Source organism: Achroia grisella, unplaced genomic scaffold (genome assembly GCF_030625045.1).
Source record: "Achroia grisella isolate CSIRO2021 unplaced genomic scaffold, CSIRO_AGI_Agris_v1 utg516, whole genome shotgun sequence".
In the NCBI taxonomy this organism is placed as follows: domain Eukaryota; kingdom Metazoa; phylum Arthropoda; class Insecta; order Lepidoptera; family Pyralidae; genus Achroia; species Achroia grisella.
This window is the reverse complement of record NW_026712909.1, coordinates 2279551-2302465: the sequence shown is the minus strand read 5'-3', so window position 1 is coordinate 2302465 and position 22915 is coordinate 2279551. Positions and strand designations below refer to the sequence as shown.

General features: G+C 30.3%; 5 protein-coding genes across 14 annotated transcripts in view; 3 read left to right on the top strand and 2 right to left on the bottom strand.

Annotated features, from left to right (window-relative positions):
* LOC131847191 (uncharacterized) lies at positions 1-6499 on the top strand. The gene is made up of 15 exons (XM_059196675.1): positions 1-340; positions 473-619; positions 1079-1167; positions 1609-1710; positions 1979-2102; positions 2186-2243; positions 2669-2811; positions 3080-3292; positions 3595-3765; positions 4042-4220; positions 4500-4638; positions 4850-4987; positions 5180-5286; positions 5673-5792; positions 6242-6499. The coding sequence occupies exons 1-15, from the start codon at positions 238-240 to the stop codon at positions 6443-6445; spliced, it is 2037 nt and encodes a 678-aa protein (XP_059052658.1). The 5' UTR covers positions 1-237; the 3' UTR covers positions 6446-6499.
* Positions 6500-6791: 292 nt separating this feature from the next.
* LOC131847218 (homologous recombination OB-fold protein-like) lies at positions 6792-9423 on the bottom strand. Of its 2 annotated transcripts, none has more exons than XM_059196709.1 (5): positions 9274-9423; positions 8812-9159; positions 8285-8522; positions 7447-7725; positions 6792-6949 (listed from the first exon to the last, which is right to left on the bottom strand). In XM_059196709.1, the coding sequence occupies exons 1-5, from the start codon at positions 9298-9300 to the stop codon at positions 6861-6863; spliced, it is 981 nt and encodes a 326-aa protein (XP_059052692.1). In that variant the 5' UTR covers positions 9301-9423; the 3' UTR covers positions 6792-6860. The 2 variants fall into 2 exon arrangements, with proteins under 2 accessions (XP_059052692.1, XP_059052693.1); XM_059196710.1 differs by having other exon boundaries at positions 6792-6946.
* Positions 9424-9916: 493 nt separating this feature from the next.
* On the top strand, positions 9917-11338 carry LOC131847228 (calmodulin-like). 6 transcript variants are annotated; one of them, XM_059196722.1, is made up of 4 exons: positions 9917-10186; positions 10269-10437; positions 10510-10711; positions 11113-11200. In XM_059196722.1, the coding sequence occupies exons 1-4, from the start codon at positions 10005-10007 to the stop codon at positions 11136-11138; spliced, it is 579 nt and encodes a 192-aa protein (XP_059052705.1). In that variant the 5' UTR covers positions 9917-10004; the 3' UTR covers positions 11139-11200. The 6 variants fall into 6 exon arrangements, with proteins under 6 accessions (XP_059052705.1, XP_059052704.1, XP_059052709.1 ...); XM_059196721.1 differs by having other exon boundaries at positions 9918-10186; positions 10510-10707; positions 11113-11338; XM_059196726.1 differs by having other exon boundaries at positions 9935-10038; positions 10510-10707; positions 11113-11338.
* An 855-nt stretch (positions 11339-12193) lies between these two features.
* Positions 12194-18678, top strand: LOC131847155 (FAS-associated factor 2). Its single transcript, XM_059196630.1, has 7 exons — positions 12194-12520; positions 12656-12905; positions 13936-14119; positions 14433-14702; positions 15214-15388; positions 16324-16461; positions 17198-18678. The coding sequence occupies exons 1-7, from the start codon at positions 12386-12388 to the stop codon at positions 17354-17356; spliced, it is 1311 nt and encodes a 436-aa protein (XP_059052613.1). The 5' UTR covers positions 12194-12385; the 3' UTR covers positions 17357-18678.
* A 1911-nt stretch (positions 18679-20589) lies between these two features.
* Positions 20590-22915, bottom strand: part of LOC131847249 (cytochrome b5 reductase 4) — a 56432-nt gene continuing 54106 nt past the window's right edge. For all 4 annotated transcript variants that reach the window (XM_059196770.1, XM_059196772.1, XM_059196771.1 and 1 more), the window contains one exon: positions 20590-22809. In XM_059196770.1, coding sequence (XP_059052753.1) covers positions 22578-22809 — 232 coding nt within the window. In that variant the 3' untranslated portion in view covers positions 20590-22577. The remainder of the gene's footprint in view (positions 22810-22915) is intronic.

The following is a 22915-nucleotide window of genomic DNA, read 5'->3' as shown; positions in this document are numbered from 1 at the left end:
CGCACTTTAAGGCGAAAAAGTCTCCTACCTGCCATGTTCATTAGATTGTCATAATTGACAGAACAACAGTTGATCTTGACAAATGACATTAGTAAACAAAGTTTCCATTGTATATTTTGTTACTAAAGTTACAATTTCAAGATAAAAGAAACGAAGAATTATCGGAAAGAAATATATTAGAAAAATATAAAACTTTTGTTAACCAAATTGATAAATGTGTTATTAATGTTAATATAAATGGAAAAAAATACTTATGGTACTTATGAATATTTATCTACCGACAATGTCAACGAAGAATCGAATCAATTTTTTGTCGTTCACGAAGATGGGACGTATCTACGTAAGTTCACATATTCATAAATTATTATCAATAAGGTCTACCATTCCCTATTACTTACAATCCTCTCCCCCTTTATTGTAATATATTTGTGTACTGTAATAATTATAGAATAATATGTGAGTTTTTTTATAGTTAATAGACCAATCCAATACATAACTGAAGTGGCAGATGGAAAGGAAATGCTTGACAATGTGGAAACCCCCATAGTGTATGATGTCACCCCACAACAGTTTTATGTCAATGTTGAAAATGTGTCCTCTGAACTTATATCTGTGTCTGGTAAGTTAAAATGAAGTTTTATTAATTCTCGACTTCTGAGAACTTAGGATGTTACCTGCTACTGACTGACGGCTACTATATATGTATATATGGCTACTATATATCACATGATGTGAACCAGGCAGGTCAACATGTACCTACACTCCACAACAGTGCTCACTGTTTATTAAGGTCATGAGCTCAAGAAGAGCTGGCTTTTCTGAAAACTCAAAACACTTTTCTACTTGGAAATTGTTTGAACACACTACTACTGTATACTTTACACTTTACAACTGTATAACAAAATGATACTACAGTAACATTTGCATAAAATAATTATCATTTCAATTTTATAATTATATATTATAATTTATTTTGTTCATAAATAATATATTTTGATTATTATATGACTTCCCTAATATATTATTGAGAACAATAATTAAATTCATTAATAACATTAGTGGTAAAAAAATATTTCAGATCAGTTTTCAATACCTCAGCGAACAAACAATTTGTATGCTAACAGTTATCTACTCCCAGGATCTTCTATTGATACAACTAATCAAGAGGTATTAGTTTAACATTTACATATTATCTTAAACTTATAACTATATTTGGAATAGAACATTGTGCATTTATTTCCATATTACCAACTTATGCAAAATTTAGAAGGGTTTTCTACAACTCTTTGAAGAGAAGAACCAGAAGTTTCATTAGTATATGAAAACTTCAATACTACAACCCTTAAACTTCTGTATAAACTCAGATTTATTATTATAACAAACCCTGAGACTGGTATAGGCTATAGTATACCAATACTTTTATTTTATTCATAATTTTTACTAATTAGTAATTATAGTTTTGTTTTTAGACATTTTAGAATGTGTGAACATTATATTAGTGCAAAATATAGGCTCTGCATGGTAGAACTTAGCTAATATAAACTGGCTCTATTGAAAGTATAATAATAGGTTGAAGTTAGGTCCTATATAAACAAATTTTATTTGCAGATCGATCAAGATATCACAAATGATGAGTTCAAACCAAATGATACTCAAATGGATGTAGATATAGATACCAATATTAATAAGAATACTAATAATTACACTGAGGTAATTTTTTAATTTAATTATTATCATTACATGTGGAGAACAAATGTTGTATCACTTTTTATGAAAGTTGCATAGCTGGAGGTGTATGCAATTTTGCACACTTATAGTTAATATAGAAAAGTAGTACACCACCATTTTTTTTATTTCCATAATAAATAACATTACACCAATAAAAAAATATTACACAAACCATGTATTAGACACACAACAGAATAGTATGGACTATAAATTATTGTAATCTAAAGTATCTAAAATGTCTATTCTGCAGATAACACTTCATGATGAACAATATTCACAGTTAGAAGATAAGGGCTGGATTATGCTGGAAATTAATGAGAAAGTATTTATACTTGATACATTGGGTGGACTTCGTGACATAACAACTGATGAAAGTATTTATTTTTTTCATCCTGCATATTTCTTGTTGATGGCATAATTTACATAAAAAAATGCTTAAACTTAAATATTTTTACAGAATTAATTGAAAAATTGAAAGCTGTTAACCAAAATGATAATATAAGGAATAAATCAGGGTATGTATTGAAATCGAAATTAAATAAGTCAACCTTAACTCTAATCTGTGTCAATAATATCTATCTTCTACTAATTCGTAATGGATGGATAGAGAGAAAATAAAGTAGTGGCGAAATTAAATTAAAAAAGGGCAAGCTATAATTTAATTATTACCCATTCTGTAGTACTTAAAAATATGATTGACGTTAATATTCCAAGTAAGACAATATTTAGCAATAGTATCAAATGCAATGTAAGCCAAAATGCTCAAAATATGCTAGCAACTGCACTAACCCTAATTAAATTTTAAAATAGCTAACATAAATTATTTTTTAATTCCTCATATTTTATCTTTGTAGTAATGGGTCATGTTAGAATGGTACGCCCCAAGTGTGTTAACAGAAAATAGATACTTATTATTCCTAATATAAAAATTGGATTTCAGATCTATGAGCGTCAATAATACAAGTAGATATGACAACACTGCCCATACTTCTACCCAACAAGAATTTGTGATCAAAAGTGACGATAATGTACAGATTGATGACAATGTACAGAACTTATCTTTCGTAATTACTGATAGAGAAGGTAAATAAACTCAGATATGGTATTGATTATTTGACATTTCATATTTTTCCTTTTATAACATGAATGAAGTGCATCCATCGTCGAACGTCCTACCGCTGTATATCGGATTAGTTTGGTTTATTATCAGTGTTGCCATCATAGGAGAGCCTGTCTAAAATTTAAATTGACACACTAAATTTGGTTTTTATGGTTGAACCACAACACTATCAAAACATCTATTAATAATATTAACATAATTGTAACATAATACACAAAATTCATCATACAGAGTGCACCACATCAGAACAGATTCCTAATGAGCACCAGACAGTACCTAAAACCTCAGATCTCATAACACTGGAAAACAAAGAAACGAGGGATGTGGAAAACAATGAAGAGGACACTGTAGATGTAAAAATATTTGTAATTGACAATGAAACAAGTGATTCAAGAAAACAAGATAGCAATGTGTTAAGGATTAAAACGAAATTAACTTTCAAAGGTGATTCCTAAAACCATTTTGTTTGTGATTACCTATATTACTAGCACTTAATTTTATTAATTTTAGTGTTAATACACCATCTCAGCTGTATAATATGATATGATTATATATATATAGATATTATATATATGATTAATGATAATTTAATTTTAATTTGTATATATACACCCAAACTATCATTAATCATTATCATGCTGAATCCTGTCGTAATGATAAATATATATTACATTCATGCTTAACTATTAAAACGGAAAGAAAGGTAAAGGTAAAAAATGTACAAATTTTATTACTACATATTTCAGATTTTCCTGATAAAATAGTTTTGGGGAAGACAATCAATGGTAAAAAATTGGTTGCAAAAGTGAAGAAAAAAGAAACTTGCTCTAATGATCTTAATTATCATAATGGAAATCATATAGAGGTTTTACCTAATCATTCAAAAGACACATCTAATGTTGTATCAAAACATACAGGTAATATAGTAACTCTCTTATATATAGACAAATTATTTATATATTAAACAAAATATATCCTATGTATTGTATATTTATTAATACATAGATCCGTGCTACGTGGTTAGGGGTTTCAAAGTTATATTTTATAAGTAGGGGTTCCTTATATTTTATATGAAAAACTTTAGATTCAAAAAAGGTTTAGATTACGTTTGAAAGATAGAGGAAAAAAGTGTGTATCTACAAATATTTATTAAGTATATAATTGACAGACTAAATTTAACTATAATGTTGCAGATACTATTGGCCTAGATATATCGGAATTCACTGAAATTTTAGAGGAGTCACTACAGGGAAGTAATGGCAGAAAAATAAGTGCTAAAGACTTCGAAGCAACAGAAATATTAATTATGCAGCTTATTAAAATACCTTCATTTAAAACTTCTATTTTATGTTACAATTTATGTATCACTAAGGTAACTTTTATATTTTACACTGAAGATAATAAAAAAATTTAATTTCACTAATTTTGTGAAATTAAAATTTTTTATTGAACTTCACAATATTTATAACATTAATATCAAATCAAGAAAAAATATTATAGAATGCAAAATAAGTATCGAAATATCCTGTAATGTACACACAAAATAAAATTCTGTTGAATTAAAATACTCCTCGATTTTTATGTAATTGAAATAGCTAATAGTAATTATTTTTTCATATTATGCATTCTGTAATCCTATTTTTTTACAAAGGAAAAACGAACAGAAGATGTACATGGGAATGTGATTAGCAGATCTAAACCAACTTTAGTTACTGGTCAAGTAAGATTAATTAACAACCAATGGAGGTTTATTCACATTCCTGACATGGTGCTCAAACTTACTCACGGAGGTAAATAATTTATTGTACTTTGTTAATTTTCTAGTGAGTCTGAAATGGAAATAGAAGTTAATTAATGAGCACTTAAGGACCGTATTTTAATTTTTTTTAAATAAGACTAGTATAATAGTAGACATTTCTTTCTCCATCGGTATAACGAGGTCAACTGTGTACCCAAAAATAATAAAAATTAAAAGACCAAAAATGCTTTCTTATGTTTTAGGAGAATATGGTTTCGTCAGTAGAGAGACTGGAAATGCAATAGGTAGCCATAGTGTACTACACATACATGTTCTAGAAACTGAACAGAAACACGGAGAATCCAACGTGGTAAAGACCGCCGTTTCAGTTATCAAAAGAAGTAAGTGTAAATTACGGTTAGAGAATTATGAATTAGGTCATTCACTCTCAGTAAGTCAGTCACAATAATAGTAATGCATGTGCTATTTAGGAACTAATAAGCTAGCACATATTTTACAAAATTTCAAATTGTTTTATTGAGTTACTCAAAATTATATAAGAATTAATATTATTTCACTGGTGATCATTTCAGACTTACCATATTTGAATGAAAAAAACTATAAAACAAAGAAAGTTTATGCTTGTGCTGCATGTGCAGCTTTATACAACACTGAAGAAGAACTGATGGACCACCAAAAGGTTGGTATTATGAATCCTATATTTCATTATATTTTACATAAGCATATGCATAAGGCCAGTGTCTTACCTATATAGGTAGTACACTGGCCATTATTTGATATATGTAAAAATATCCAACTTTAAAATGTCTAACAGTGATTTGATCTATCTGGTCCGCTATATCATGATTATAAATGTAAATGAACTCTTTTTCCAAGTACTATCAAACAATATAAAATGTAATGTTACTTATATGGAGTAAGAATGTGTCCACAGAAATAAAAATATTAAGGTTGTGTGTATATAGGTATTATTATTGCTAGCTCTTATCACTGATTAGTATATTAAAATATACTTAGGTATTGCTTAGTATATTTTATTGGCAAATATAATTCATTTAATTTTAGATTCATTGCACCAATGTTGGTGTAGAACCTGATTCTAAAAAACCAGGAAACACTAAGTCAAACGAAGCCTATTACATAGAGAATGGCAAAGAAAAGATTTACTGTTGCATGCAGTGTAATGTAAGTATATTTTTATTGTAGCATAATAATTGTTATTATTATTGTTAGCATAATCACTACTAAAAATCTATTTAATCACTACTAGTTGAGAACAAATGTATACTGTAAATGTAATACTGATGCAGACCACTGAAAGAGAACTTGGAGGAAATAAATAGATGCAGGCCCACACTCCTAAAATTATATTATAAAAACAAAACGAACATACGTCACGTCTATGATCTCTGATAATAGGCTGCCTCTGAGGCTGACTTGACATTCTCAGGTTTCGCTCTGTATATTTTGAACCGTATTAGAAGGAAACACTGATAGTGTTTTCTTCGCCAGAGTATCATAAATATAAATTTACACATCCTTTCTTATCTGCCATTCTTCATTCATGTAATGACTAAGCCATGACATTTTCTACTTATAGTTGAATTATATTCTTGATAACATTATAACTACAGGCTCGATTCAAGAGGCTGAGTTTCTGCAAAAATCATATCAAGGCACACCCAAAGAATCCAATGCAAAGTGAAAGCAATGAAGAAAATGGATCAGAAAATCAGACAAAAAATGGTATTTACAAGTGCAATATGTGCCCATGCACATATTTTCATTCATCTACATTATCTAAACACATAGTTACAAGGCATATACAAGTTATATAAATGAAATTAATATTTTATTTCTTTTATACAATATACAATAAAGTATTTAATTCAGCTTTGCCTTTTTAATTTTAAATGTTTATAACTTTAATTAATTTTATCATTAATTTATACCATTTCCATTGTGTCTACAGAGTTTGTGTACACTATTATAGAATTTATATCAGTTGTATAGTACCAATAGCACAAGCTCTGCTTAGCTTGGTACTACAATTTAGTAACTAGATGGGGCTGTGTGAATTTTTTCTGAAGGAAAATTCACACAACCCAACATAATAATATTGTCAGCAATTAACATATTCTTTCATTTCCTCTGTTAGACAAATAAAATCACATAATACTTGAAATCATATAATTTACTTATTTCTTCAATTAGCATCTTACTGTTCAATGACAATATCATATAAAATTTAGTTCAAAATATTTCTTCGAAAAAGACATTATCTAAGCCATCAAATATATCATCATCAGTGGCGGCACTAGAATTAGAATTTAAATTTGCTTCTGAAACAAAGAAACCACATTTGAAAAATGTCTAGTAACTAACAATAGGGGTACTTATCAATTAATTAAAGTTATAATGATTTCATTATCACTTTGTAATGTTTTTTATTATAAGATTATTTACTTATTAGATTAAATTATTCACTGTCTACTGAGCATAGACTACATCTCTATCTGATTAGTCATTACTGTACTCCTTAGATACAGAAAAGTCTGATTCTTTCCTTCCTTCTAGGCATCACTCCATCAAAATTGTAACTTGTACTTCAATGTAGTAAAATGACTTTCGAAAATAAATATTGCTACAGTTATTCTAATAGTTTTCCACTCATGATATGGTTCATTTAAAATAAGTGGCAATCATTGCCTATTATCTTGATGAACCATAGATATCACAGAACACATTTACCAACCATGATACACATTTCTTCATGGTACAACAACTCCTTGGTAAGAAGTAAATAATTATGAATTAAATATAACAGTTAAGTACTTACCTAAACATTGAGGAGCTTTATCAATTTTAATAATTGTAAATAGTTCTTCATAGACTTTTATAAATCCATTAGGCAATGCCTTCTCATCATTATTTGGTAAAATTGCTGAGCTAAATATGGCGAAAATATTATTCAATGTGATATTGAGATAATGCTTTTTAAAAGCACTTCCTGTTGTTAGCACTGTTGGTTTCCATAAGACTAGAGCACAATATTCTGAGACAATATAAGAAGAAAAGGTGGACCATGCATCTCTGTGAAGAGTGCATTTAATATTACCTGTAAATATAAAAAAATATTTAATGCCTATTCTATGTATATATTTTGGTTAGAAGAATACTGGTTTATTTGCATTAATATGTATTTACAGTGTCACCCTACTTTCATGCAATCAACCTTTATTAATGACTGACAGACAAAATAAAGCTAATACCAGTAGGTTTATATACATATAACAGTAACAGTTTAATGTGTATGTATGAGCTGCAATGAATCCATATTTTTGCAATTATGTGGTAAAGACAGGAATCTCAGTCTGTTCCATACATGTACAAAATTTCCTAATGTGGTCTATGTAAATTAATTAAAAGTAAGTACTTTATGAGCTTTAATTATAAATTAAATAATGGCATAAAAGTAAAAAAAACACCTAAAAATAGTACACAAGCACAGGATCAGCAGGACTGTGTTTAAACAGACTTTATGAATGAAATGATAATAGATTACAATAGCAGAAAATAGAGTACAAAAGCACAATGAAATGCAATGCTTTTTACCAGTCACCTTTTAGATTAAACAGATATTTATTAATGTTATATTAGTTAATAATTTATCTTACCTGTTGTATCTCTTAATACTATAAGTGGATCAATCACAGATCTATCAACACACTCCACAAATGCAGTGACAGTTTGTGCTTTTCTCTGTCTGAGATCACCAGTAACTGCCTGCTGTTTTATACTTATTATTGAGTCAACATCAACCAACTTCCATTTTTTTACATGCTCTTCTAATCTATGCCAGAGTGGTGATTCAAATGCCTGTTTCTTTATATTGTGCTGTGAGAAATCTATATCCTATAACAATAGTAGTATACCTTTAACATATGACAAGATTAACTGATGTACATAGGAAAATATAAGTTTTTACCCAATATACAGAGTAAAAACCTTTTATTTTTCACTGTATATTACTAGTTAAAAATACATAACTATAGATGAATAAAATATTTACATTGCATATTTACATTAAATTGATACTTATAAAATACCTATAATAAAGCTACTTAAAATTACAATAATATATACATATACATGTGTACAGATTGTATATGTATACAATCTGTACTATATGGCTTAAACCAACCTGTGACAGAAGCTCTATATTAGACACAGATTCGTCTTTGTTTTCTTGAAGACTACCCAGTAGCAACCCAGCTGGACCAGGGAATTTTCTTTTTGTATTGTAATCAAAATGAGAATTAATAATATTCCGTTTTAAGTGTTTGGGTGACACTTTATCAATTTCTAGTATATTTTTATTTGAAACGAAATCAATCTTGTTTTTATGTTTTTCTAAACAACTTTTTGCAACTTTTTTGGGACTATGACTGGGAATATGAGCTTGCACACCACATAATATATTTTTTACTGACTCCGTCTTTATTACAGAGCCGTCACTTTGGACTTCGTTAAAATCAAATTGAGATAATATCTGTAACAAAATATATTTTTTAATAACACAGAATGTACTCATTCAATTTATAATTTAATTTCAATGATATTATATTTATCGGAGCAATTAAAGCTAAAGTTTTCAAACACAAACCTGATCAAAGTCATCAGACTCAAACATATTCTATGCTGCAAAAATCTTAATTTCTTTATAAAACTATAAAAACATTTTATTCAATAGATAAACGACACCGTATTTGTATTCAATTAATAAGGTTTCATTTGGTTATTAAAATATTTTTTGTAATATCCACACATTAATAGAACAAATTTTACTTTACAAAATATACAAAAATAAACACGTTTGACAGTTTATCTATCTCCGGTTTACTCTTTGGAGTCTTTGGAATTCTGTGATCTCTGATCTGTGTTTCGATAATTTGACATAATAAAAAACTTGATGTTTCGGCTTTAGCAAATAGCAAAAGCATACAGTTCATGTTATTTTATTTTGAAAATAAATCCGTCACAAACCCTAAGAAGTCTAAATAAAATCTAAATTAATTACTGTAAAAAAATACATTGATTTATGGCAGTCTACGTAGGAGGTAGATAAATAGAAATATTAGAGTAGCCAGAGAATTTTTGATGTCACACACGCTAATTAACCGAAATAATATAAATCCATTCGTATAATTTTTACTTATAATAGTAATATTTAAAAGAAGAAGTAGGTACTCGTGGAATTGAATTTGCTTTTATACCTTTTTAGAGAAAAAACTTTTAAGACTTAAAAAAAGAATACCTAAAGGTTCACATTTTTATAAATTCTAGTAGATTGAGTACGCATTTCGTGACAGTGTAAATTTTTTATTAATTACATATATGGCATTATTTGATGTTTTCAATCCATTTCAAGGTATTACACCAAGATTTACTGAGGAGAAAATTAATGAAATAATTGCATGGTTTGATGTCCATTCTAAACCTTTGCTGGTGATTAATGATGGTGATCCTTTACATGTAATAACTATTGAGAAATTAATAGATTTTTTAAAATTAAAAAAGTAGGGTATTATTTCATAATTACTCAGTTTAGTAGATATTTAAAGTTTTCACTTCTTATGCAAATAAATCTTTATTTTGCAGATTTCATAGACGAATGTTCCATTACCCAAGCTATGCTGAAATAATGAATGAAGCAGAGAAACTAAAGGCTGGCGTAACAAGAATGTTAACAAAAGAACAATTCATATACATATTAGATAAATGGATCGTAAAAGCCAACTTAAAACATGAATTACTGCTTGCTTTTAAAGTATTTAACCTTATATATATAAGAACTTGCAGGTTACAATATAAAATATTCAAATTTTACACTTTCTTCTAGATATTCGACACAGAGAAACGAAAGTTTCTCGAAATTGATGAACTTAGTTTTATTGTTACCAATTATGGTGATATGTTCAATAAAGCTGAAACTTTAGAGTTACTTCGTGATGCGAATGTTCAAGGTGATGGAAATATTTTTTACGAAAATTTCGTAGAAAGTCTGTTTAACGTGGCTCCCGAACTCAATGATATAACGGTAAGTAAGTATCTTGTATATTATCTATGTAGTTACACATTTTAATAGCTGTAATTTCGTGTTTTAATATTAAAATTAAAATGTGAAATTACGTGATCGTCTTAGATCTTAGAGTACCTAGATTTGATAGTATTTTACATGAAGTTTGGGACTCCCCTGTACAACTCGTTTTTTAGGTCCAATGTACTATTTGGATAATGTAAAGAGACTTTTAATAATTGTGAAAGGGCAAGCAATGAGGACAACCCGTGTGATAGAAATGCTCACCTTTTCCCATGAGACATGACCATCATCGCCGTCTTCATGGACATTACAATCCGCACTTTGGTGGTACCAAATGTGCACTCTATAGTAATTAATATATATATAAATTTGTAAAACAGTATTATATTTGTATTTTTACAGGTGGACTTCTTATACGAGAATCCTGATGAAGACCCATCGGTGCCACCTGACCCGGTCATAGAAATAGAAACTTCACCTAAAGAAAAGCAATTTACACAACCTTTGGCTCCCGTCGGCTCCATCAATATCAACATCATCGAATAAGAAAGATATACAAAATAATAAACAGAAGTAGTTTTGATTAGTGATATTACGATAATAGTAATAATTAAAAAAATATATATTCCTAAACCTAAGTATAATTTAAAAGTTTTATTTATAAATTATGAACATAAACATCTAATTATAATTATGTCTAATTACCTTGATGACTTAATTACTAATAAAGTTGAGAACAAAAAGCAATATTAATTATTGAATATGTATAATAAGCAGAATAAAAAGATATTGCAATCAACAAGATGCTAAGCAACGACATCGTCATCGATACACGGACGATTATGTCGTATATCTGCAACTCATACTCCTAACACACTCCACTCCTTACACAAAATTGCTAATATCTGAACTCTAGAAACTATGTACAAGAATACAGATATAAGCAGAGGCTTCTTTCGTAATGAATTACTCCCAGTCATAAATTTCTAAGATTATTAAGAAAGTTGAATTTATTATAAAGTCTAGTAAATGGCAGCTTCGGTTCTGACGGTGGGTTGAAAAACGAGTTGTTTTTTTTTCTTCAAATAATAGACCTTAGCGTACTGGCAGCGGCAGGTGAAGGGAGGTGAAAAGATGAAATCTGTTGTAGCTATTTATATACACTATGTATATATATTATAGACATGTAGGTGAAAAGTATAACAAGGCTGCTGTTTTTCATGTTCGCGTCGCGTCGTAACGAAGCAACGTTATTGCCGTGAAGTTAGTAAATTCGCCGCAATTACAGCGAAATTTGTCTTGATGGTCTTGAAATTTGTTTGTTACCTAAAAAACCGACGAAGACGCCAGTAATAGTTAATTTTAGTTTGGTTTTCTATACATAGTAATGAAATTGCGCCATCTAGTAACCTAACGCTCTAATCCGAACCGGATGACATGTCCTTTTCCTCTATAATTACTTTCTTTTAGTCTATGGCATAGAGCTTCAACATGTCATGTCATACTTTTCGTGATTAGATATCCGAGCAAAATATTTTAATTTTTGCTGTTGTTTAGCATTACTGTTTTGTTTAATATGTTGATATATTATTATTAATGTAGGTTTATTTAAATTACGCAATTTTTCATAGCGGGTTTTCTCGTTTATTTGTAGTATAATAGAATCTATCGAATAATGGATCTTGAAGATAATGCATTGGGCTTAACCCAAGAACAAACAGATAAAATTCTGCAATTTCAAGATTTAACTGGTATAGAAGACATGTCGATATGTAGAGATGTATTACAAAGACATCAGTGGGATCTAGAAGTAAGTGTTTTAATATTCATAAGATGCTCTATACATAAGTACACTTGAAGGCATTGATAATGATACCTTTCCATACATTGCAGTGATTGAGCAAAAATATTTATATTGTCCTTAAATGTTAACATTACTTTATAGGTTGCGATACAGGAGCAATTAAATATTAGGGAGGGACGGCCATCAGTGTTTGCTACAGAAGCCAGGGCTCCTCCTGTGGTTCATGATCATATAGCCCAGCAGATTTTTACAGATGAACCCCCAGAGGGACCTGGCGGCATGCGTGGACTATTGCGTTATGTTGTCAATTTAGTTGTATCAATGTGCTACAATACAATATCATCTGTATTAAATCTGCTTTTAAGTTTTGTTAGAAATGATGATAGAAGATGTAAGTTTATGTTTCATTATTTATGGAGGACCACTTAATATTATTACATTTATTACTTTAAAATTTAAAATATAAATTGACTGCATTCTCTGCTCATAACACATATGTTGTCCTTAAAGTTATATGTTGAAATCATGATTTTTTCTCTAGATTGAACAAACAAAACATCTCATGAGACTATTAGTAGTTTGTTATTTATATGTGTTATATGCATGGAGGCTTAACCCACATATATATGATATACTTCATATAACATGAAGTTTAATGGATATGTTGTACTAAGAGCGCAATATTAATGTACAATATATTAGGTTGTTCGGAAAGTAATTCCATTTTTTCATGACAGAGGATTTAATTGTATTTTTGCACCTTACCTAACACTTAAGCCGTATAATTTTTATATGGTTTGAGAGCTCATATAGAAAGGCTTGTGTGAGAAAAATTCAAATTAATTCTATGCAGTAGTTTTTGGTTGGTGCCCTTTTAAATATGGAGAGTGATAAGCAGTATTTTCCACATATCTTACTGTTTTACTACAGAAAGAGCAAAAATGCTGTTCAAGTCAGAAATAAATTGACCGATGTGTATGGTGAAAGTGTGTTAACAGTATATCAATGTTCAAGATTCACCATGCTCGGGAAGCCCAGTTGAATCTGATAAAGATGCGATAGTGTGAACTGGGTGCAAAAAATGCAATTAAATCCTCTGCCAGGAAAAAACTAAATTACTTTCCAAACAAACTAATATTATTTGTCTTGTTATACAAATTTTGAATATCCCAGATCTCTGAATTTTCTTTTTAGTGTAAAACTGTTGTTATATATATTTAACAATAATTCTGTCCTAGAAATCTTTACTGACTTATAACCAATGTAGAAGTATAACTGATAGAACTAAAAGTCTAAGACATTTGAATTTACAGTTGCCTATAACATAATATCTTACAAAGGAACTGATAGTGCAATTGTTCAATACAAAGGAATTTATGTCTTTCCATTTTCATTATAACAAAGTATTTTATAATTTACAGTAGTGACAGATCCATTAGGAGATGTGATGGGTTTTATCAGTAGCTACACATCCCGCTACAACCCCCATCCAGTGTTCTACCAGGGCACATATGCACAAGCTCTCAATGATGCCAAGAATGAGTTGAGATTCCTCATTGTATATCTTCATTCAGACTCTGCCACAGAAACACAAAATTTCTGCAGGTTGGTTCCGATTGGAAGTAGCTTACAGGGAATACAATTAATTTACATCACTTATATCCATCCATACACTTAAGTAGACTTATTCATGAAAATGTAAAGTTAAGATGGTACTTACTAAGCTAAATCTTGTATGGGGTAAAAGTGAATTAAAGTAAAAACTTCTTGATTATAAAATTCATAATCATATTGAAAAGGTAATACCTCATTATTTTTGGAGGAAATTAGTCACATTTTCAAAGGGTCTTATTGGTTTCTAGCTTGCTATGATTATGAGAAGATTGTATAATGAAATGTATGTAATTTACATTTACAGATCAACTTTAGCAGATCCAGAAGTCATTCAGTACATAAACACCCATGCCCTGTTTTGGGGGTGTTCAGTAGACACTGCAGAGGGTTGGCGGGTGGCACAGTCAGTAGGCGGGCGCCGATACCCTTTGCTGTGTGTGGTGTGTGTTCGTGAGCATCGAATGACAGTTGTTGCGAGAAATGAAGGTTCATGTTCTTCAGCGCAGCTATTACAGCGATTGCGTCATGTTGTCAATGACAATGAGCCACACCTTGCAGCTGCTAGAGCTGATCGGTGAATATATAATTTCTAGTGTTCTTTAAACTTTCAGGACTGCCTTTATTTACTTTTAATGTGCTGCATTAATTATAAGGAACAGATTTATAAAAATCACTTTATGCAAATTAAATTTTTTTTATTCTATTGCATCCTCCACCATTGTGCTTTATCTTCTGCAGGTCTATTACAGTGTCTCTAGGGTTAGGTGGATGTCATATTACCTACCATAGAGTTCTTTAGCACACTTCACTTGTGTGCTCCATCTGTACATTTTATATGTTAAAATATGTCCTGTGCTCCTAACTCCATTTTAAAGGAGTTCAGGACTTTAATATTTGTTTTTATCTCCAAGTTTGTGATATTACCGCTTAGTGTGATCCTCATCACCATAGCAAAATATTAAAGGGCAATGATAATCAGGCAAATGAGAATACAGAGTTGTAATATTTTTTCTTTACAATATATGTTCAGATATATTTGATCGAGTAACAAAATGACTGGTGCTTACGGAGTAATGAATTTCCAGTGTGGAGCGGGAAGTGACCGCGCAGCTGCGCGCGGCGCAGGACGAGGCCTACGCGGAGTCGCTGGCGGCCGACCAGGAGAAGGAGCGCCGCCGAGCCGCCGACCGTGCCGCGCGCGTCGAGCGCGAGAACGAGGACCTGCGCCGCAGATTGTGGGAGGAGCGCCGCAGGGAGGAGGTATGTGCTTTGTTTGTTTCTTTGGTATGCTGAATGTTTTAAATGACTTGTTCTAATTACGTGTATGTGTTATTTCACCGAAATTATATTATTATTGATCTCGTGTAATATTGTTAGGCATATTGGTTGTGGAATAAAAAGGACATTTAAATTGTTGTTGTTATGTAACAGTTATGTCTTACTTCTGACTGTATATCCACTGAATATCTTAATTATATTTCAACTTATGTCCCAGTTATAATATCGATTCCTTATAGCAATTTATCCCGTATACATCATGTGTACAATAGTAAACAATCCTGAAAGAAGTTTAAAACAATGCATGTTCCAGCAATATGTCCCTATATGTTGTAGTCATTTTGCAATTATATGTTTTATGACATGTTTTTTTGGGAAAACTAGAAATTCGCGTACCTTGAGAAATATATTTTTAATTGACTTTATACATTTTATATTGACTTTGACATTGTAAGTTAGATCAGGAACTTATGTTAATGATCACGAAACTAGCGTAGGTATCTTGTAAAAATAATTTTTATTTTTAATAATAAATATTTTGTATCAGTGACCATTTGTAATCGGCTTATAACGATAATAGCTGTAAATATTCCGAAAACAAATACTGGAATAATGATCTTTTTGTGCCTGAACCATAATTAATTTGACATTCAGTAATAGTATAGACAAATAATATTGTATAAATGTAAACAGTGAGTGTGTAGCGTTTTCTATTTAATTGTCGCATATCTAATCTTTGTTAATGTGTATTTACTTAGATCAACATTTATTTAAAAGAGCAATACTTGCTGATTCTTGTTAAGGACCTGCGTTCCGTATGAGGGGTAGAATAAAAAAAAATTATATCTATTCAAAAGTTAAATACTTAGTTTATTTCATTAATTTCTATTCTTGCACATGATGAATGGCGTGGATAGATGATCGAAGCGCGGGCTGCGATGGCGGCGCGGCTGCCCGCGGAGCCGGCCGCCGGCGCGGGGACGGTGGTGTTGCTCATCCGGCTGCCCGGCGGCGAGCGGCTCACCAGGCGGTTCACGCTCGCACACACCACCCAGGTAACGCTCCCTCGCCGCCCTCAAACTACACCATCACACAACTGTGACACTCATCCTCTTCTCACATTCATTTACGGTAATACGGACGTAATAATTTTTCTCTTCCATTAATTCCTGTTCGCAGTCATTTATTCCTTTTTTTTGCCATATCATCTTTCACGCAGCCATACGTCTCTTTTGGCTCACTCAGCCCTTTTAACAATCCACATTCATGTGTAACACTTCCGTATAATATTATCTTCATTCTTCATTCCTACGTGACACATATAGGCTGCTATACTTTTTATGTCCAATGTCCACATTAACGTCTAATTTCTCCACCATATAAAATATATTTGACGACTTCAGTGGTCAGCGGTTCACATACCGCCTTACTTCGGATGGTCGCGGGTTGGATACCTCGCACAGTACAAATGTTTGTATTTATGTGTAGGATTATTTGTACTAGTTTGGGTGTTGTTACTACATATATTATGTATGTACTTACAAAAATTAATGCACTTTTATCAATTCGTCGTAACTTGTATATAGCACAAGTTCTGCTTAGATTGGGAGCAGATGACGCTGTGTAAATTGTCCTGGGTTATTTTAATTATATCACAATTTTCAAACCAGAACAAAACTTCCAACACAAGTTTTCGAAATATGAGAAACAGCGTCACACATACAGACACCCCTGTAGTAGTTTTAATTGTGTATCTATAAATTTAATATTCATATGAAACATATTTTTTAGGATCTGTACGACTTCGTGTTCAGTCATCCACAATCTCCCGAGGAGTTTGAGATAACGACAAATTTTCCAAAACGCGTGCTGGAATGCGGTGATGCTAACCTAGTTGACGCTGGACTCAAGGATCGCGATGTTCTCTTCGTCAACGATGTGAACGCATAAATCTTCCCTTAACATTGATAGTTTAATGTGGACAAGATATTATGTGAAATGATTGGGTGGAGATTGACAAACCGTGATTGAGTGAACGTGTAAGTGAACCCTGAGATAGTAATGAAAATATACGGCTCTCAATTGTGCTGTTGAATTAAATATCTATATACTAACTAAAATGAATTACATATATTTTTTGTAATATACATTCTAAATTTTCAATTTAAGAACTGCTGTAACCAAATACAAATTATCTGGGCCGCGGATGTCTCTTAAGGATATTGCTATTTTATTTTAAACCCAAGAAATTTATGCATTTTATACAGTATAGCAGCAGTATATTTTGTTCTAAAAATTAATATTACTTTACGATATATAAGATTGGTCATATAGTTATATGATACAGCACTGGAGTTATATGAAATTGTACAGATGCATATATTCCTCAAATCTTTCTCAGTTCTGTTTTCTATTATATGGCGGAAAGTTTAATAATATAATTTTGTAATTAAATTGGGTCTATATATTTTCGTTAAAGATTGACAAGTGACAACAATAATAAATGTTTTGGGTCGGGTTAAACTGATAGAATGACAGTGAAAAGCACTAAATCTGTCGCGGGGCATAATGAGCACTCTTTAAAAGCTGTTTTTTATTATTCATTAATTACGCAATTATGACGTAGTGTAAAATCAACATTTAATCTAAATCAGTCATTTTAGACCATGTATAAGCACATGGCAATTTAGTTCATCCTTTGCTCTTTTCAAACAAGTTTATTGATATTAATGAATTAGATCTATTCACTTTTCACTGACACTCTGTCGGCCTCCATTGAAAATTAAAAGAATTCGAAAATATATGATAATATAATGAAAGTTTGCTCCATTTTCTAGACGACATATTTTCGTTCAAGTGATTGACGCCATTAATGCGTTAATTAAGTTAGAGCTGCATGTCCTCAGTCCTAAATAGTCCTATATATTACATACACATTTTGAATAATATTATAATAAATACTGAGAGTAGGGAAAACTCAAGTTTATATTTCACAGAAAAACAGGTGACAATATAATAATCAAATAGGTATGTGTGGTTGTACTATGTAATTAATAATTGTAATAGAAATATAATCTGCGACATAATAACAGAACGGCGCGTTAGAGTATATCTTCTATATTTTTTGAATTGATGAAAATAAAGTTTTCAATATAAAGGCAAAAAATAATGTGTGCAAACTAAATGTAATAGAAATATTCAACTGTTTTTGCTGGCTTGCCTTATGTTTTTTGCCTTAAAACCTCTGTTATATTGATTTAGAAAAGACAATATATTGTTATATATATTGTTATATATTGTATAAACAATATATTGTTTTTTCTATTGGCCTTTATTTCATAAATAACAATTTATAATTGATTACTCTTTGTTGTTTTTGACGTACAAGGAGATTTAGTTTCATTTTTATAATTTTTGACACATAGATTTTTAAAACCACCTACAATTAAATTACTCGATAATTAAGCGAATACAGATACGTCATACACAGTTGTCTAGAATTTGCTCAAATTGTAATCAGATGGTTTTATTAAACTTACATTTTCAAGTTCAAGAAAAGTGAAATAGACTTGGTATAGTGGAGAGGAGAATGGTATTATTATGGTAGTGGCAAAAATAGAAAGAAAATACACGTATTCTACAAAAAGGCCGACAAAAATTTTTAGTAGCACCATTTCATCTGCTTTCGGTAGTTGAGTATTAATAACTAAAATTATTTTATTAAGAATGTACAAGTTTGCATACTACAGTAAATAATTTTGTTAAGAATTTAGTTCTTGATATTACAAAATTGTGTATTGATATAGATATATGTAATTACACTTACAATTGGGTTCTGAGTACTATAGATGCATATATATAAAAGATATGGAAGTTTCTTTATTCCCATCCTCTTTTCACGATGAATATTGGTGTAACACCCGTGATATAGGAAAAGTCCGCTGATACACAGTCGTTCAGTCCTTAGGTTACGTCAATGCGTTTAACGTTCCGATAAACTCAGTTGGCGCATCTCCGAAGGGCCAAATCAAAATCTCACCAAATCATCTAATCTAATGACTGGCCTAAACTGTACATCAGCGGCCTAAACTGTTGCAAGAAGAAAGACAAGTATGGTTTAGCTATATTTTCCATACTATACTTATTATTACTTAGTAAGTTGTGATCGATAAGTTTAAGCATTGTATAAATGAATCAAAATATTTGGTGAATTCTGAACTGTTATGCAATGGAGACAGATCGGAATCAACCTCTATTGTTGACATAATATTATTTGATATAGTTTAGGTTTGTTTGCTTATAATTGGAGTTGGTAAATTCACAGATGTAAAATGGAAGAATGTATATTTAAAAATACGTTTTAATCATTTATCGGAAGTGTTCGTGTAAAATATTTTGGCAGAATTAATCTATAACATAATTATAAACTATTGACTAAAAAACCATATTAAGTATAAATATTTCCTCATGTGGTCAAATCGTATTTTTGTATACATTAGATATAAATGAGTACATGCGTGGATAGATCAAGCATTTATACTCCGGAGTCGTTTGAAATGTATATTATGTTTTGTTGTATAATAATAACGTTCCTTCTTTATTTTTTGTTTTTTTTTTCTGTTTACCTTTGTTTTTATGACAGTAGAATTCCCATTAACTGGATATTAACAGTTAAGAGTGCCTAGGAGCCCGATAGCGCTCCCAAGCCATCTAGCGCTCCTCAGGGACGATATGATTAGAATTGAACAATTTTTTGACGATTATAATAATGAATAATAATAATAATATCTCTAGACAAATCACACAGCTCCATCTAGTACTAAACTAAGCAGAGCTTGTGTTATGAGTACTAGACAACTGATATAAATACATAAGATACATAAGATAGATTTTTTTGAAAATATTTTATTATATTATAAAATATTTACAATAAAATGTATCTTATGTATAGAAAACATCCAGACCGATACAATTGTATTCATAATTCATAAATGCTTGTACCATGCAAGGAATTGAATCGGCGACTATTGAAAGTAAGGCGGTGTGCTGAACTTCTACACCACCTAGGCTGTCAATAATAAATAGTTAATACGCATTGGCTCTAGTTATAATAAAATAAAATATAATATTTAGTAATTTATTTAAAATTCATAAAACAACAACACCAAAAAGCTATAACAAAACTTCACCTGGAATGTAGGCACTTTTTATTAAATATCATTTACAATATATTAACAAAATCAATAAACAAAATGTAAAATTATATTTAAGTGTATGGTGTCATATTCATTATCAATTAATTTAGTTGGACTTTAACGGATATTTAATTACAATATCCTTAAACTAAATTGTAAAAATCTGTACTAAATTTCTATTAAACTAAAATCAGAAATTATCTTAATAACATATTGAAAAATAATTAATTTGATATGTTATATAACCGTGCCGTCCGGTAATTTAATACAGAAATTGAATATACATACATATAAAGAAATGGCATTGTACCAAAATACATCATTATTCCGTATTATTTAAAATGACTCTTGAAAAAACAATCAATATAATAGTACGTGGCTTAATCAAATTTATTTATAAGCAAACGTACCTGTGTTTGTTTGACATCGAAAACAACAAATAAAACAAACACGTTACATTTTAAATAATACATGACTAACAAAAAGCCTCACTTACAGACACATGAAAGAATTATAAAAAAAATAAGTAGGAAATTTTCCATTGTTTTTATATTATTATTACTAATCTGAAACAAAATTATATATTTAAAATAATTCGTATATGGGGCTCAATAAAGTTAATACAAGATGGTTATGCATTTATTTACACATATGGGTGGAATTAACTTCCTATCTTTTTGTATTCAAAACGTCAGAACATTAAAAGTAATTTGATCAATAATTATGTCTTTATTATGATTTCGAATCACAATCATAAAAATATTATTTTACAATAATCTATTCATAAAAAATATTTTATCACACTTTTATTTAAATCTAATTGAAATTAGTACATACAATAATTATAGAAATTTAATTTCTTACTTTGTCTTATTGGTGCTTATAATGTTTGGCCAAATTCTTATAATACCTATGTAAGAAATATTTTTAATAGGTACCTACATCTTAGTAATACTAGTAAATATACACCTAATACAGCGTAAATAATTATCTCACTCTTGGGACATCAATACAGATACTATAAACTAATTTAACAGGAATTTTCGAATCGACATATTAGCTACACTCAACTCAACATATACATTTTTATGTCAAGAGTTGTTACGATATTCTATTAACATTAATTATTACGTACAATGATGATTTCACTAACAGCTAGGAGAATACTACCTATTATATTGAAGAAAACCTTGCTCTTACCAGAGCATGTTCACAGTTAGGAGTAAGCTTAGTGATATCAAATTATATATGGGGGTATTATACCCCCTGGTATTCTATTGAATATTGAAATATTTATTGCAGTATGTTGACTGTTTCAGTGGCTGGTTTTTGCAAAAGAAATTATAACATGGTTCAATATTCAATTATAATAGGGTAGCCGTAACTAGTGACCTTATTTAAGTACATTTGTAATAGAAGGTAGCGAGCGAAAAGTTCGAATTCGAACATTTGGGTTATGTTAGTTATAGTTGTAGCTTCTACTACTTCAATGCTATTGGCACTGTTCATGGGATGAAAATGGGGGCTAGAGTGTTATAAGGCACTCTTAAACCCTTGGAAGGACTAATGGAGCGAATGAAGGACAATTTCTGCCTGACGGATGGCACCCTAGGGGTTCAACCTCGGTACACTGTAATTTTTATCCCCATTGTTATGGGACAGGAGATATGTTGTAGGTAAATGCAGCATTTTACAAAAGAACCAAGCTATGCGACATAAATGTCGGGTGTCATTATTTTTATGGACATTATCATAGACACATTAACTACTTATATTATTATTTCAAAAACACCCGTAAGTATTAGTATAAAATTATTTTATTACTATGCATTCATTTTGACTGATTTATACTACTTGGTTGTATATTAAAAAAGGTATACTTATGTAACTACACTTGTATCGAGAATTATTTTTCTTGTATTAAAAAACACGGAATATTGTATTAAAAAACATGGAATATAATTTTTTAAGAAATTCTATCCTATAAAAGCATGTATACAATCTTCTTTCATGCCTAGATTCTTCAATATTTGTAGGCCGGCGTGAGTGAATTCTGTGGGTCCACATATACAAGCAAAATGAGAGCACTGTGTCTCACATACTGGTATATCTTTTGGTAGTAATTCTGTAAGTAGTTGGCTGCTTATACGACCTTTGCGGCCAGCCCACGACGAAGTGCTCTCAGATAGAATATGTTCAACAGTTAATCTGAAATAACAGTAAGAAAATTTCAGAGATGGAGCTTAAAAAAAAGATAATGATGTGTATTTGTAATCTTTTATACAGCTTTCTTAAAATTTACACTATTTATTGA